Genomic DNA, 17,158 nt, shown 5'->3' on the forward strand with positions numbered 1-17,158 from the left:
TTCTTAATAGGGTAAGAAAACCTTTCAGTAACCCAATCTGAGTGTTAAAGTGGTCACACTTGGTTTCTGTTTTATTTTATGAAGTCTGGCGTTGTTGTGCTCCCCTACATGCGTGACAGCTTCAGGCATGCATCTGTGCAACCGTGACCAAGTGCTGCAGCCCTGGATGATTTGTGGAATTTATTTGGGGTCTGTTTCTTGCACAGACCTTAAAGAATTACATCAGACTGATACCGCTATGTCATCCCCCACCCCCATTTTATTATCTGTTTGCCTCCTGCTGACCCCATCCCTGCAAGCCCCGGCTCACCAGACCCCGGCGTGATCAACGGACCCTCCAGCTCAAAGGCATCGTCTTCACATTGATCATCCAACTTCTTCTTTTTTTTCTTTGACGGATCTCTGGGTTTCCTCAAAAGGGAGAGCTCTTCTGGATGCCTGATGTCTGGGGAGAAAATGGACCACTCTTACAAAGGCAGGATGGAAAAAAAGGGGGGAAAGAAAGAGTATCCTTCCTTTAGGAACAACACCCAGCAATGCAGTATCTCCCTCGGCTGATTTTTCTGCTTTGCAATAGTTAACAAGCAAGTTGAGAACTTTTTCCCTGCAAGTCTCTCAGAAACAAGCACCGTCCTTGGCTGGAGAGGTAACATAGCATTTGGGTAAAATGCTGAATTTCCCAGGCACATCCACTCAAATGCAAATAAAAGCACTGCTAGACCCTGCAACACAGCCTAGTAACATTCCCACCCATTATCTTAAATATAAATACAAATATAAATTAATATTAATATTAAATATTAGTTATTATTAAACATTAACATTAATCAGCAGGTAAACCCCTATTTAGGCACCTAGGTAACAGGCCAGGCACTCTCATTTCCATAGGAGAAATCCAAGAGTCAAGCCATTTATTTACATTTCAGACTGGAAATTTTAAAGCCTGTATTTAAGGCACCCACTTTTTAAAGAGATTTTGGCCAAAGTGTTTCCTTTTCACAGCAAACCTCTAGCCTCTCCCATTCCAGCCTGAATAATTTTAAAACCATGTTACTTAAAATTAAGAGCATCCCAGTGTGTTTGTGTTTTAAGCCATGGGAGTACGGGGGGCTATCGAAGAAGAGAATTTTAGGGCCATTTTCCACTAAAGCAGTGCTTTGGGTTTGCTTATGCCTGCTGCAGTTGCTTCCAAGCAGGAAGGAACTTTCCGGGAAAGCGGAGTCCGCCGTCCGTCGTACCACCGAAACCACCGAGGGACTGGACGGGAGCCAGGAGTCCCCCGCCGGCGCTGCAAAAACCAAGAGGGGAGGAAAAAACCCCCTCCATCTACTCTGAACTGTCCTCAGTCGATATGTGGGAACTGACCTGGAAAATCATTCACCTGGGCACGAAGCCATCCTATTGCAATGATGAAAGGCTGCAAAACGATCGGAGAGCTCTGAAATACGGCTTGGATTAGGAAAAAGGAGATTGTGGGTCACGCTTGAGCCTGGAAGGAAGAGTTTCAGAGCTGGCTGTCCACGTTCAAGCCTCTGCGTTGTTTCTAGCTCTGTTTTTTGCGTGTATTGCCCGTAAAAGCTCAGCTGCACGAAGATGTGGAAAGCTTGGGCTTTGGGATGCCCTACGGAAAGCAGCCACCGGTTCTGTCCCCGTCGAAGCCTGCAGCTGTAGCCGCAACGGAGACCGGGAGAAAGAGAGGGAGCTGGCTGCATTGCAGCCAGGCTGTATTTTCCCACCAAGAGGAATGCTGAACAAGACAATAAGTCATTATTCTAACGAGGAGAGGTTACAGGGTTCGTATCTCACCGCCGGGGCTGGCAGCAGTGGGAGTTTGCTGTACGCTCCCAGGCACGGGATTATAATTAAACCTGGAATTTGGTCCCCAGCACATGACCCGAGCGGGACACGTCCCCACGGCAGATGTGTCCTGCCCCGACCCACGCTCACCCGCGCCAGCATCCTTCCTTACTGCAAATAAGCGGGGAAACGTCAGGCTGGAATTGAGCTCTGCTCCCCCCTCACCCCATCCAGGGACACACCATGAGCCCAGTAACCAGAAGTGCTTTTCCACATTTGTCAGGGGACGGCTGCCATTATAAACAGTACATTCCAAAAATTACTTCCCCCCCCCCCCCCCCCCCCAAAATTTATTAAAGCGCGGCTTCCCTGACAGGTCACATCCCTGGGCTTCGTTTCCCTGTTTGCAGACACAGTGAGCATCACGGGGATGGTGCATGGGGGGGGACACACACCGTGACAGCCTCCCTGAGATGCTATTTTAAGTAACAACCTGTGCTTTTCCCTTTTATTTTTTCTGCTATTCTAATAAACAGCCTGTGCACCACCACCAACCCTGCCATGCCTGTCACATTTGGGGGATTTGATTTTAGGTGACCTCCAGGGATGGATCCGGCTACCCCTGGTGTTCCCACATCCAGAGGCTGGGCACCTCTGGATTTAACCATCTCTTATATCGTGGGTCTGCCATCCCAAACCATCATCTGGCACAGCTTTAATTTAAGCTTTAATTTTATTATATATTTATTTATATAATATTTATATCTTTTATTTATATACATATAAGCTTCGTTTAATTTAAGCTTTAATACTGATTTATTATTACTACATACACATTATCATGCTAAACTCCATCCCTACACCCACTAACCAACAGTTAGTTTCACCACACAACTTTTTGACCATTTCTAGCAATAAATACCTAGCGTATGAACCCAGACAGCTATTCGCATTCCCATTTATCACAGCCAGCTTACCTCATGAAGAAAAAATCTGCTGGGACAACCAGGGTCATGCGCAAGGGACAACACGCAGCACAGCCTAAAATGAGGAGTTCCCCTGGTATTTTGCTAGCAAGGTTTATACTCTGATGTTTATTTATGGTGCATTAGCAACTGATACAGCCTCTCAGCTGAAACCATTCAGAGAGGCCAAGAGAAGGGCTCCGGGCCAAGCTCAGCTCCTGAAAGCAATCTGTTGGAGACAGCCCAAAGCTTGACCATCTGATATCAAAGCAACTTTTTATAGTCCCTCAGTCGTTCATGACGCTATCGTCGGATTATAAAGGATACGGGCAAGTTTTCGGCAGCTGCTTCGAAACGGCGCATGGCCGCGGGGCACGGCAAAGGCAGCGGCATCCTTGTGATGCTGGAGCATCCCTGCTCCCCTGCAGCCGCGCATGGTTCCCATCGATAAGCCGCAAATTTCTCCCGGACAGCGATCCGCTGGACATACCATCGTCTCCGAGACTTTGCAAACCCACTGACGCCAACTGAGGGTTGCAGGGGAAATTAAAAATAAAGCCTGCCGTGCTAAAAAGCAGAGGGCAGAAAAGCAGCAAGAGACCAATGTTGCTTTTATTTCCCACCCCGGAATTAAGAGGAAAAGCAAGAAGCAAGTTTGCATGTTTCAATCTTTCAGTAAACCGCTGGCGAAAAAAATATTTGCCGCTGCTTATGATTAGTAAGTGTACAAAGGGTCTTAAAGCGTGTTTTGAACAGAGCTGGGTTTGGCAGACATGGTGTTTAGTTACTGTAGCTAAAGCAGAGCCTATCCAAGGGTGTAAGGGCTTGCAGATGGTAGGACTCCAGTTAATTGGAAACTGGGACAAAGGAACCGCTCCAGAGTCCCAGCCCCTGTTTTCTGGTCATAAGAGCAAGAGAAAGATCTTTAAAGTACCCAAGTGGTGCAAAAAAACTGAAGTCCTTTATATAGGTTTGGGCTTTTTACTAAGTCCCATTGCACCTGGTGGAGCCCATTTGCTGGAATTGTTCACCTGGGCTAAAACATCTCCCCAGGGTTTGACTTCAGCCCCAAATTCCCACTTGAAATCCTCCGTTAACTATTTCATCTGCATTTTCCAGCTGAAGCCAGGCTGCTCCTGCCAAAGATCCCTTCGAAGGAAAAAGGGTCAGTGAAACGTGGGTGAACCAGAAGAAGTGACCTTCTGTACAAGGCTAATGTGTTGACTCTTCAATTGATGCATTGGTTGGGGCTGTGTTTGCTTTAAGAGAGACTCCTTGTCTGTACACACGAGACAGATGGCACTGGCAACGTCTACTAGAAATTACTGTAAATGATCCTTTCAGCATTTTATTTCTATTTATTGTGTAAGCGCATGAAAACCCAGCTATCCAGCGTCTTACTGAGCATCCCCGGCGCCACTGGTGGCAGCCGCCAGCAGAAACCATCTGCGACAACATGCAGCGTGCTCCGTATGGAGGGGAAAGCACTGCCCCAAATCTGTCCCAAAACCATTTTTCAGCTGGATCCAAGTGGGAACTATTTGTATTTTGACATCTCCTCCAGCCCACGCTGGACCAGCTGCAGCCGCGGCTGAGCCCTAACATTGCTGCAGCTCCATGTCCACGTCCTAGCAGAAGGGCTTCGTCAAATTTAGGGGATTTGTTGCCCAGAGAGGTGGTTGATGCCCCATCCCTGGAAACATTCAAGGTCAGGTTGGACGGGGCTCTGAGCAACCTGGTCTAGTGGAAGGTGTCCCTGCTCATGGCAGGGGGGTTGGAACTAGATAATCTTTTGGGTCCCTTACAACCCAAACCATTCCATGATTCTGTGATTTTATCAAGTGAGGGAAATGCTCTTTGGCGAGAGGAGCACACACATATGCATTTCATGGGAGGCATTTAAAAAACGCAACCAGGAAGGCAGCTTTCAACCTCCAAGAGAAATTTTTCCAACTGTTGGATGAAGCCATTTTACTCCCTACAGCATCTTCTTTTCCATCTGCCTGCAAAAGCCTACTTGTGCCTGTGCTGTCTCCTGATGAAGACAAATCCATGGCTTTTATTTCCCATGTAATCCCTCATTTCTTGTCCAACCCCTGCCCAGGTCACCCAGCCCAGCTGTGCCCATTTATCTCCCACCCAGAGACAAACAGCAGAGCTGGGATGAAATCCTTTTTTTTCATAGGACACCACACCGACTGCCCCTAGAAAACTGGCTTTGAAGAAAAATATCCGCCTTACAGGGTGTAAAATTCACAATTTATGCTCTTTTGCACTGAATCCACCAAGTAAATCTTGCAGCTGCTGCATTTTTAACCACCAAGGTGTATTGTGATGAGAAAGCAGTTGTGGTCAGAGATAGGACCAAAATCCACGTGTCTCGGCATGGAAGAAGGGGTAATTTTGCTGCTTTGTCCCCATCCAAGATGTGGGGTCCCCAGACCACACCAAGCAGCATGTGAAGGGGTCCGGGGACACCCGGTGACAATTTCTGTGCTCCGAGGGATGGGCTCAAACTCCTACAAGAAATCAGATTTGTGGTTTTCTTGCACCACCTACATACACAACACGGCATCATTGACTGGAAGGGCTGTGTGAATATGTACCAACTTCCCCAGAAATAAAAATTATGGGAAATCACACTAGTTTCAATGTTCAGTTTTGATATATAAGGAAAATTAATGCTCCAAAGAAGCGCTCTCAGCATCCATTTTTCCACTCGATTTCTGGCTCCCTTACAAGGCCAGAGGACTGGTTCGCCTAGTTAGCTCTTGAAGCATAAAAACTCCATAATTTTACTTGTAGCACAGACAGCATTTAAGGGAAACCCTCTCTTTAATGCTGGTCCAGTTACCCTCCGAAAGGAAATGTGTTTTGAAGTGGGATATCTCTGCACTGGATCACCGCTGTCTCGAAGCAATGACTCATAAAAATTACAGCCTTTGCACATCAACATGACAATTCTTAGAAAAATGAGACCTCAAACCCCATTTCTCTCCCATTTCAGGCTCTAGAAAAAAAAAGAAAGTATTTTTCTTTGGAATGAGTGAATTCTATGGATTGCGTTTCCTGAATTTACAGAATTCCTGAGTTTACAGAATTAAGTATCATCTGACTTATCTTCAACATAAATTCACTGGAGATAAAGTATTGCAAAACAGACCAGAGGCAAAAAAAAAAAGAAAAAAAAAAAAAAACTTATATAACTTTTGAAGAGCTTGGAGATAAGTCTGTGGTTGTACCGGATGCTGGGCAGTATTGGATGGTGGAGCAGATCCTCAACCCCTTAGCACAGTTCAGTAGGTTTGTACACCCATCTACATTCAGAACATTTTATTATGGGTTCTTCAGCTGCCTGGTTGCTTAAATATTTATTTGGGTAAAAGCCAAGTTCTCTACTTGCTGCCCCAGGCCGTGCAGCTATGTCAGGACATCCCGCAAAGCCTCCTGAGATGCCCAATGAATGCCACGGGCACAGACCAAACTGGGGTTGACCCTGGCAGGGGCTTTGCTAGAGCCTTCCCAAATTCAGCGCGGAAAACCCAAGCGCCCGTTGACTTACTTTGACTTGCCACCACAGTAGCAATCTGGAAAACCACCCAAAAACTGAAGTCACTGGGTTTTGCAGCGGCGTGACCGCTGCTTGCAAATGCTGTCTGCGCGAGCGGTACCCAGAGCCGAAAATCCGGCACCGTCGGCCAGGAGGGACCCAGGAGGAGGAGGAGGAGGAGGCAGACAGCGGCGATGAAGCCAAGTGTTATTGCAAGGCTAATAAAAAGGACTGTTGGAGAGACAGAGTCAACAGACGCTGAATGTTTGGATGTTTTTCTCCGCAAATGGGACGAAATCCCCAGACTCCAGTTAACTGGATGCCTCTCAGAGGAGGATAGCACTTTGAGCCTTGCCCCTGAAGTGTCTGAACTGCAGCTGAAGTCAAATTATACTCAATCAAATTAAGCGCCACAAACAAGAGAAAAAAATCCACTTACACCCTCTGCATCAGCCCATAAAGAGCAATCAGAGTAATCTTGAGGAAGGCGGCGGCACTGGGTTTGCCAGCATCTCCTAATGTCTTCAGGATGAAAGTCTATTTAAAGGGTCTCTGTCAACAGCAGAGTAAGGATGAAAAAATTCAGTGACTCACGCAGTGACATACAACCTGATGCTACTCAACAGGCAGAACAGGGACCGGGGTGGGGAGGGGGGAGAAAAGGGAATATTTTTTTCCATTTCAGTCACTTTGCAATTAAATCTCATTATTTCCCTTGCAGTCCAGTTTCTGGTGTTCATCTGGGTCCTACACAACAGCTGTAGCTGAATGTAGGCAAGCAATAAAAGAGGAAAATAGCGAAATGAAGAAGTTGGCAGCGGTACACTTGGGCCTCGCAATTTAAAAAGCTGAGTACATTGCAATTTGGCCGACTCTCTAAATGGTAAGATTTCCTTCCACACCCATCCCCTAGACATATTTAGAAATAGCTGCGCTACTGCCAAACCTCTCTACTCGTGGCAGCAAAAAGCAGCAAACCCTTCCTCGGTATTTCACCGGGTCTGTCTCCATGTCAGCTCCAAGCATCTTCATGGTGCTACTGAGCATCCGGAGACTGTATCACGAGATGCTGGTGTGGCCCCCCCAAATACCCCCCAAGATGCTCACATGCATCTACTAGGACTCCACTTCAGCTCTACTATTGTAGGAAAAATGCTACTTTATTTACAAGCGGGGCGTGAAGGAAGAAAAAAAGGTTTAAAGAGGTTTGCAGTGGCGAGGAGTAACTCCAGACAGTTTTGCCTCCTGGAGAGCAACCGTGCTGGGGCTGTGGCTCCACGTGCTAACGGGCACGGGCAGAACCCTGGGAACGCTGCGCATCTCGGAGTACCAAAGGGTTTCAGTTTTGCAAAAAAAAAAAAAAAACCAAAAAAAACCCAGTGGCTTTTTATAGAAGTTTTTTTGGCAACTGAGGGCGTGGAAATACTACAAATACTTCAGAAGTCAGAGGACGTTCTGTACTGGAGCGGAGACGATTTATAAAGAAAAAAAAAAAAGGTAGGGTCATATTCAGCGTCTAGACTGCTGGATGGTGTCGCCTTGCTCGGGCTGGCCTTGCATCACGCCGCTCCCAAATGCCACCGTCACCTCGTCTTGGGTTGTGTTTGGTGGCTGGAGGCTGAAGCAAGGAAGACCGGCTATCACCATCCCATCAGTCATCCAGCCTCGGGCACCTCGTTATTTTGGGGCAGGGAGTGGTGAGGAGAAGCAGCCCATCACCTTTGCAGGACTATCTGCATCCTATCCCTCCTCCTCTGGCCCCAAAAGCTCCCCGGGATGGGACCACCCTTACCCTATGCAAGACGGGGTCCCAATTTCCCGGCGTCCCTCGCCCCCGGGGAGCTGGGGACCGAAACGAGACGGGATGCGGGCACGGAAACTGCCGCTGCTCAACACAGGATGCTCCGCAGACTTCGTTTTCCAAAACAGGTGATTAATTCACACAAAGCTTTTTGAGGATTACGAGGCAAGAGCTGGGTGTGATGCCCTACTAGCCTCTGGGGAAAAAAAAAAAAAAAAAAAAGATCTGAAGGGAATTTCTTCATCTTGCACAGCCTCAGGGTGGGTAAGGGAAGGAGTAGTCATGAATTTTGGAGAGCTTCCTCCCAGAGCTGCCTCCTCCCAGCTCCAGCACCACATCCGTCTCCCAGAGCTCCCAGCTCCCACCAGCATCAACTGGAACGATCCGTGCTCCTCTGCTCAGGCTGCAGGGCAGTGTAGGTCCCAAATCTTCATAGCCAGAAGAAGAGGAGGATTCAAGCTTTGATGCCATCACAGCATCTCCCCTCGCCCTGCGGCTCCGCAACATACGCTGTTTCCCCACGAGAAGCAGCATCGCCAGGGCAGGAAACGCCGAGGCATGGGAAAAAACCTTCACACTTGCATCTCGCTGTTTGCTTTTCCTCTCCCACGTGCCCACACAGCAGCAGCGGATCCTGCCTGGAGTCCCTCACTGCTCCCAGGACACATGGAAAAAAAATTCAGGCAACAGCAGAAGGGGGATGCTACAAGAAAGCAGCTTAAGGGCATGAACAGATGCAAGGCGTCCGCTGCCCTGGAATCAAACGAAGCCGTTGTCAAGAAAAGAGGATTTTTCCCCTCGTAGGATGACGGGTTAGCAGGAGCTCTGCAATGCAACTATTGTGGAGGAAAAAAGGATTTTTCTGCTCATTGTTATGTAGGATGATGGGTTAGCGGGAGCTTTGCCATGCGGCCACATCTCCTGTCTCCCCAGATCCCACTTTCCAATGAGGATATTCCCACCCACGCCAATAAAACATTAATTGCAGCCACACCAAATCGCATATGTGTATTTGATGGGCTGTCTGCTGGGCAGAAATATCTCCCCAGTGGGACAATAAGAGGAGAGGGGAATGCAGGAGCCCCGCAGGCAGCACCCCATCCCAACCTCCGCATCCCACTGCTGGTCAGGCACGTAGCACAAAACCTGTGCCGCTCCAGAAAAAAAAAAAAAAAAAAAAAAGTGAAGTTTTACTTTCTCTTTCTCTGGTCTTTAATTGCAGATCAAAGCTGGCCCTTCAGGACGGTGTTGCCTGCCAGCAGCTGCTCCCGGGCAGGCTTCCAGGCCACCCTTCGGGCGAGGGCTGCCCATCCCATCCACCACCCTATTCCTCTCCTCCTGCCTGCTCCTGCCTGCTCCCACCGCAGGCAGGGTCAATCCGTGCCGTTAACCCTCCCGATCGCTTGCTGTGGGAATTGAGGGGCTGCTATCCAGCGACTGGGAATGAGACCGTGTTTTTTTCCAGCTTCGCATGACCTCCGAGAAAGTGAGGGATGTACGAGCGGCTCCAGCATCTTCCCACAGCCACCTCCGGGCTGCCCCCCGGGAGCTGCGACCCGGCCGGCGGTGAGAGCTGCCCTTTGCAAAAACTTCACTCTGCGCAAGAACAGAGACTTTTCTTTAAAAATCAACCACATGCTGCAATGGGGACACCTCTGGGTACAATTTAAAGGGAATATAAGAAAAGGCACAACCCTAAATAACTCACCCAAGTGTATTCTTGCTTGCGTATAGAGGGTTTTATAAATGCAACCAGCTAGAGTCCTGGCAACATGAGGAATTACTTAAATTACTCATTAATCATGCCATATGCTAAAATTACTGAAGTGTGTAATTAAATGCTCCAGGGGCAAAGACAGCAAACAGTTATAGCCAAAATATGAGCAACTCACAAGCACAGTTCTGTCAGCTGGACATTGGTCCAAGCCACACTGGACCCTAACTTTAAAAATCAAGGGATTTGCAGAGACAAGAGCTATGCTGTTAGAGCAGGGACTATTGCTTTCCCCTTCTGCTTTGAATTATCTACTCAGTTTTCCTTGGGGAGACAATTAGCATGATTAATACGGGGTACGAGTGCTCTCTGCAGCTAACCTGTGCAGAGATGCTGCGGAGGGCAGGAAAAGGTAATGGAGAAAAATGGGACAGCATAGACACTAACCTGGGGGGAAAAAAAAACAGAGGGAAACAGGCAGGTTGGGAAAGTGTTATAGCACGGTCTGCAAGACCCCAAGAGAGGGCTGTGTAGGAGAAAAAGGAAAATGCAAGCTCCCCAAGCCAGGATGACCCCATCACCCTACAGCCACTCGAATTTTTGGCGGGCACCGAGGTGTGGACAGATATCCCCCACGCCTTCCAGGAATGAAACGCCCTGTGCAGACTCAGCACGACACCCCTGGGATGATTTTGCGTGGTAGAAAGCAGCAGCCCCTCTCACCCGGCAAAGCGCGTGGCCTCCCGGCCGAAATTAGCTCCTGCCTCCATCGTCATTGCTCGGCTCCAGGACCCCACGCTTGAGGACGTCTGACCCACGGCACAGCACCAAGGTCACACGCAGAGGACGAAAAGGACAGGCGGTGACCGGGATTTGCATGAAGGGGTTGGGTGTTTGCCCTGAGGAGCTTTTGCATCATATATATCTACGAAGCAAGACCTCCTTGGGGCAGACACCAAACCATATATATGTGTTCCCACTGGGAAGCTCTTCCCTGGACCACAGAGGCATTTGGACACCTATATTTTTTATATATATATATAAAGGAAAAAAATAGTGGTATTTGGACACATATTTTATATATAAAAATATATATAATGGACACATATATTATATATATTAAATATATGCGTTAAGATATATTAGATATTATATTATATATAAAATAAAATAGTATATACTATATGAAAATAGTATATATACCTGTATATTATATAGGTGTCCAAATACCTCTGCGGTCCAGTATTCCAGCCCCTCCAGCTCCAGCACTGCCCCTTCCCTGCATCCCGATCCCCTCTTCCCTCAAGCCGATGCTGAGCCGATGGGGCCGTCTCCCCCATAGCTCTGCTGAACATCTGGCCCCCAGTAAACACAAAGACAAGGGCTAAACAAGATTTAATCGCTGTATTCGGCCACGTAGTTTCCATCCGTTCTCAAACCGCTCAGGCTGGTAAGAGTCACTAAAAGGAGAGTGAAGTTTCCAGCAAAAATCCTGCTTTCACCAAAATCAGGAACATTTATTTCAGTAGTCATGGAAGGAATCATGGAAGGAAAGTCAGAACCACCCTCAACAGATGTGTCCCCCCTGCCTGATGCAAAGAGCTCCTACCACAGCTGGGCTGCAGCTATCTGAGCCGCTTTTTCCCCTTCCACATCTTTAAATATTAGCATTATTCTGCTGGTTTGTTCATAAATACACTGAGAGTCCTGGAGTTGAATAAATAGCTGCTTCAGGCCCAAGTAAGGTTTTGACTGCTCGGCAGCGTCAGTGAGAGATCTCGTTACGTGATTAACTGTATCAGAATTTCCTGATGTGACTCACTGCTAGAAAGATTCATCAGCAACCAAGATGATGCTTTTGACCTCTCTGTCTAGCATTAAAAATGGCAATGGGAGGCAGGGGGGAAGCAAAATCAACTGGGAGATAATGCTGGCTAAGCCTTTTCTATTTTAAGGAGAAATTGCCCAATATTCGGGTTTAAAAAAAAAAACAGGAAAGAAAGAGCAAAAAATTCATAATCAGCTATATATACCGACCTAACCACAGATGCGCCGGAGGCCACGCCATAACACCACACGTATGGCTGAGCTCCTTCTGCCTCACGAAATAACTGGGTCAGCCAAGAGAAACCCTAGCTGCTTTTTGAGACCAGAAATAGATTTACTATGGCCGAGGTCGGGTTGCAGGCTCCTTTCGGAGGGGAGCAAGCGGGAAGGACACCGGTACAGAGCCATGCCGAGTGCTTATTTGAGTTCCTCGGAGCAAAGTTACTGTGTCCTGGGTTTTTTTGTGGGGGGAGAGAGAAGCACCGGCTTCTGGGATAAGAAATTTGTGAAGATGGGTAAAAAGTGATGCACATAAGCAGCAGCCCAGGACAAGCCCTGCGTACCTAGTAGGAAACGGTCCTTCCTTTCTTCTAGGGCTTCTTCTCAACAAGAAAAAGGATCGCGAAGAGGAGTTGGGGAGGAGAGAGGGAGACTCAGTTCCTTCCCTCCACCAGACAGTTTTACAGTGAAGCATCATCACTTAATCTCTAATATGATTTTCCACTGGAAGAGAACCCACGGAGCTGGCAAGTTTCCTATTTCAGGGTTTGTTTTTCATCTAGCACATAAATTTGCAAAAAAAAAATTACGACCCAACACCAGCAGCTTTAACATAAAGCAGGGCTGCTACCGCCTCGCCTAAGACAAAACTGAGAACAGCTTTGCTACGAAACAGAATTCAGCACAGAAAATACATTTCTTCTTACGTTTCGGTTCCGTTATTTAAGTATTTGCACAAAAAAAGGTTAGATTTGCAAGGGAAACAGAGCGGACATCCAGGCTGCTTGATGCCCAAGTGACTGTTGGGTGTTTGAAGCCAGAAAATACCAGTGATTTAGTAAATTTATGAGACGAGCACATGCACCAAAGGAGAGGCGGGAGCCAAACCAAACAACAACCTCCCCACCGGCAGCTTTCGGCACTCACTACTTACTGAACGTTTTGCAGATGTCAGAAACCGCCTTGAAGACCCTGTCCGAGAAGTTGACTTTCACCTTGACGTACTTCATGTTGGGCAGCTGAAGGCGAAGCAGCTTGTGCTGAGGTGTGAACTGGAGCTTGGCATCAGCCTGTATCCCGTATTTGTCCAACGTCCAGTGCGTTTTAAGGAGCCAAGTTTTCTTCTTTTCCCACCACAGCGCATGATCCGACCAGTCTTTCTTGACATCTGGAACAAAGAAACCATTTTACCAGTTAAAACCGGGACCAGAATTAGCCTTCAAAAGACAAGAGCAGAAGTTTAAATGCGTTTCACTGAGAAGCGACTATTGATCCAAAACCGCTGACAGCCCTTTTCAGATACAAATAATTGCTTGTACTCAATAGCATCTAGAAGCCACCGCAGAGATAAAAGTAGGAAAGAACCCAAGAAGAACAAGGATGAGACACAACGTGTCCGTGGATCACTCAGCCCGACAGCAATGCCAAGCATGAAGCCAAGGGGGTCATGAACGACCCAACACCTTCCCCGGGAGGGATTTTGCACAGCTTTTTAGGTTAACTATCAATTCTTGCGTTTCCCTGTCCCCACCATGTAAGGCATCTGCACTACCCGAAGGTGAGTCAAGCCACCTCGGCACACACGGGAAGCAGAAATAGAAGGAGGTTTGCAAGAAGAATTAAATAGAAATACCGTGTCTTCTCCAGGTCTTTCTACAAACAAAACTGGAAAATTCCCAAATGAAACTAAAAGTTACTTCCCAAAGGAACAACAGTGCAGAACCCAACAGCCACGTCTCCTTCCAGCAGGGATGCAACCATGGCGTCTTTGAAAGTCCCGTCCAAGTTGGGCAGCATTTGGGGAACCAAAGCACGGTGATAACTCCAAAAGACAGCCACTGTGCAGTATGTCCCCTAACACCTGGAATATTTTTTGCTAACACCTCCCCTGCTCTCCCCGCAGCCCCCCGCCATTCCTGCAGAGCATCTTCCAGTCCGACAACCACCGGCCAGCGTTAAGGGTGCAATGTCCCCCCACCATGCAGGAGAAAGGAAAGGAGAGGAGGGGAGTATGATCCAAGCACTGCAGCTGCATTTTGCAAAGCTCTGCTTAGCCGAAACCCTCCATCTCCAAAAATACTGACCAGGGGGGTGTGTCAGCATCGACGGCGACAGCCAAAGCTCTCATTTCAAAGGAAAAACCAAATGTTTCCGCAGGATGTCATCTGGGCAAGCACGCGAGAACCTCAAGAGGCTGCAGGACAAGTTACAGGGACACTTCTGCACTCGATATTGCAAATGATAGAGTTACCAATAAATTTTGAGCTTATGGACTTTGTATAAGGATTATTTTAATTTTCCTAAGAAAAAAAGAAGCTTGAAAGCAAAGCACTTTCCAGGTTAAAGCACCACTAATATAATAATTCAGTTTTCAGCTCCAGATCCTCCTGTGATCCTGGATTCCCAACATGAACCATCAGTTTAAACCAAATTAAAACTGCCAGCTGACATTTATCGCAACAGGTCCTTTCTCCATCCTTCAGCAGCGATGCTCATGCATCGCAGGGCGCCAACCAGAAAGCCGGAGGCAAACCCAGGAGACACACCAGCAAACAGCCTGAAGGTACCGAGCCTGAAGGAACACACTCCGGGACAGACATCAGGAAGACTATCCCTACGAGCCGCATCTGAATTTAATCAAAATGAGAACAGCTTGACAAACAAACTTTTTTCTGTCCCTATCTGAAAATGGGATCTCAATCTCAGGGTTACTGAGAAAAGCCAGCAGAAGCTTTTTTTCCCTTTGAACTCCTGGTCTAACGGCATAATCATGCAGCCAGAAAGTGGAAATGTTCAGCTAGACTTTTCAACAGCTTTGTACAATCAAATTAAACAAAACCAAATATAGAAAAGCATGCAAACTTGCACAAGCCTTGGCTACTCTCAAAAAAATCTGAGAAATCATTACAATGGACTCTGGTAATGAAGTCCAACTTCTGCCCTACTGAAAGCTGAACAAATTGGCACTGCAAGTCTGGGAGGGAGGTGAAAAAAAAAAAGGCATTTTGAATCACTAAGAGAAGGGGATTTGGGTTTACGCTGCAGATTAACCTTTCAGGCCATGGCACGAATATGCACAGCATCGTCTTGCGGCCTGAGAGTAATTAACACTTTGAATTAACAGTGAGATGTTGGCGATGGCCAAAAAGGTAAAGGTTTGTGGCTGCCCCACGGGGTAGTTATATATAAAAGCGCTTGGCAAATGTTTAGCAGCTGACTTGCGATGTTGAGTTTAACACTAACATGTTGACAAGAAACCTTCGGTGCTTTGCAAGGCAGCGGGTGCGACCCAGGGCTTGGAGCAATCCTTGCACACCGGGGAATGCCAACCACCTGGTTAAATCTGATCAAAGGTTTATAAATCTTCACCAGGGTCCCAACTCACGAGTTACTGATTTGTCAGGGTTACAGCTTTACGACAAGGCTTATTATTTCGGCTCAGTCTTTTCCTATTTCCTACTGTCGGTCGCAGAACCGGCCGTTTCATATTTATCAGAGCCCTGGTAGGTCTCCAAGCCCTGCAAACTCATTTTAGAGATCCCAGACCTCAAATTCAAAAGGTTACTGCAGGTCCAAAACCACGCTGCAAATCTTAGCGGAGCCGTTTGCAGATCCAGAAGCTCCTCCGAGCTGTTAAATGCTCCTTGCGCATCCCTCAGCTGCCATTTCCAGCCACGAAGGGTACCAGCCTTACGGCAATGCTGTCACACAGAGAAGCAGAAATGGTCAGAGCCGGCAAGTGTTCATCAGCATCTCAAAGCAAACAGGAAAAGCAACAGGCTTGTTCAGTGGGATGGGAAAATCCACCCATATTAGTCTAAATCAGGCTGATTCCTGCGTATGGCACAGCGGGAGGAGAGAATGCCAGAGCCACTAGGATTTTGGTGTCCTCAGCGCAATAAAAAAGCATCCTCCCACCATAGTCGTCTCGGGCAAAGGAGAGCACAGAGGGATCCCTGGAAATGAGCTGCACACATCTGCTAGGGTCAGAGCAAATCCTTGCCACCGATGCTCCCCTTCCAGGCAAGGAACCCGCCAGGTGAAAGCTGCGGAGATGCGGAGACTGGAGCTGTCAGCATCAGCTGGAGCACGGGTTGGGGACAGGGAGCTCCGGGAGCCCAAACCCAGCAGCAGCACCCACGGGAAAGGGAAGCACGGCGCTTCCTTCCCGGCATCAAAAATAATCCCCGCTCCCCGCTTCCTCCACCTCCCCGCACAGCCTGAACCGAAACCTCAGCGGCTGGGAGCCCGGCAGGGCTGGGGCACCCGGCTGTGGGGGTTTTTTTTTTTTGAGGAAAATCCTGGTTTTGCATTTGCCTCCCAAACCCGTGCCAAGAGGCAGAGAGGCGGCACGGGTGATGCTGAGGACATTTTGTACAGCAAAACCCACAGAGCAAGCGTGCTGTTCACCTTGAAAAGCTGTTCAGACGGTCCTGCAAATGCAAGAGGCGTCTTAAATCACCCAGATGGCTGCAGAGACCTCTGTGAGGACAGAACATTATGAGACGAGGTGAAGGGCTGCTCAATAAAGTGTTTTAATCCTTAAACATCCTTAGCTTTCAATTCACGCCGGTGCCTGACCGCAGTCACCTCACACCAGCTTGTCCAGCATAATTACAATTGCAGATTTTTACTCCCACAGCTACCACTAAATTCACATCTAGAATTCAAGTAGCAGAAAGGAAGTCTTAATTGAGATGCATACGAAGCGTATTTTAGTTCTGGGCTTGCTATGGCACAGATACACACATACACAATTACCATTTAAGCAACAAAGCTGAATTTTGGTGAAGTGCAAAGCAGATCGAGGCAGCCCCATCCATTCTGCTTGACGGCCCATTTATCCCAGGAGCTGGCTGCTCCAAATGCTTTCCCTCTGCCGATCCATGGATTTTAAAAGTCCCTTTTCTGCTCTGCTTCTGCAGCAGCTGTTGAACCTCCTTTCTTCAGAAGCATTACTTGGCAGGGTCTCTGTGTGAGCTTATGACTTACTAGCAATAGTATACAAGTCTCCGGCGTTACATAAACACTGTATTTGCCTTGTTATTTCGGGATATCCCCTATTGCAGATGGGCTCTCCTTCTGTGCACCGCCCAGGACAATGGAGCCCTGATACGACCAAATAAACCTCTTTTTTTTTCCCCCACCCCAACCCCAGCACACGGTTAAATCCTACTAGATGGATATTTGGAGAGCAGGCAACTCCAGCAGTGGTGGTCTCCACCTCTGGGAAAGGCTCCTGCGCGGTAGCACCAGATCCCCTTTCACACACACATCCCTGATTC

At 47.8% G+C, this 17,158-nt stretch overlaps 1 protein-coding gene across 4 annotated transcripts in view; it reads right to left on the reverse strand.

Annotated features, from left to right (window-relative positions):
* The window catches only part of FERMT2 (FERM domain containing kindlin 2), a 50,215-nt gene that overhangs the window by 19,396 nt on the left and 13,661 nt on the right, over positions 1 to 17,158 (reverse strand). For all 4 annotated transcript variants that reach the window (XM_075029488.1, XM_075029486.1, XM_075029487.1 and 1 more), the window contains exons 2-3: positions 12,808 to 13,041; positions 311 to 445 (exon numbers count right to left, since the gene is read on the reverse strand). In XM_075029488.1, coding sequence (XP_074885589.1) covers positions 311 to 445; positions 12,808 to 13,041 — 369 coding nt within the window. The remainder of the gene's footprint in view (positions 1 to 310; positions 446 to 12,807; positions 13,042 to 17,158) is intronic.

The sequence above is a fragment of the Buteo buteo genome, chromosome 6 (assembly GCF_964188355.1).
Source record: "Buteo buteo chromosome 6, bButBut1.hap1.1, whole genome shotgun sequence".
NCBI lineage: Eukaryota > Metazoa > Chordata > Aves > Accipitriformes > Accipitridae > Buteo > Buteo buteo.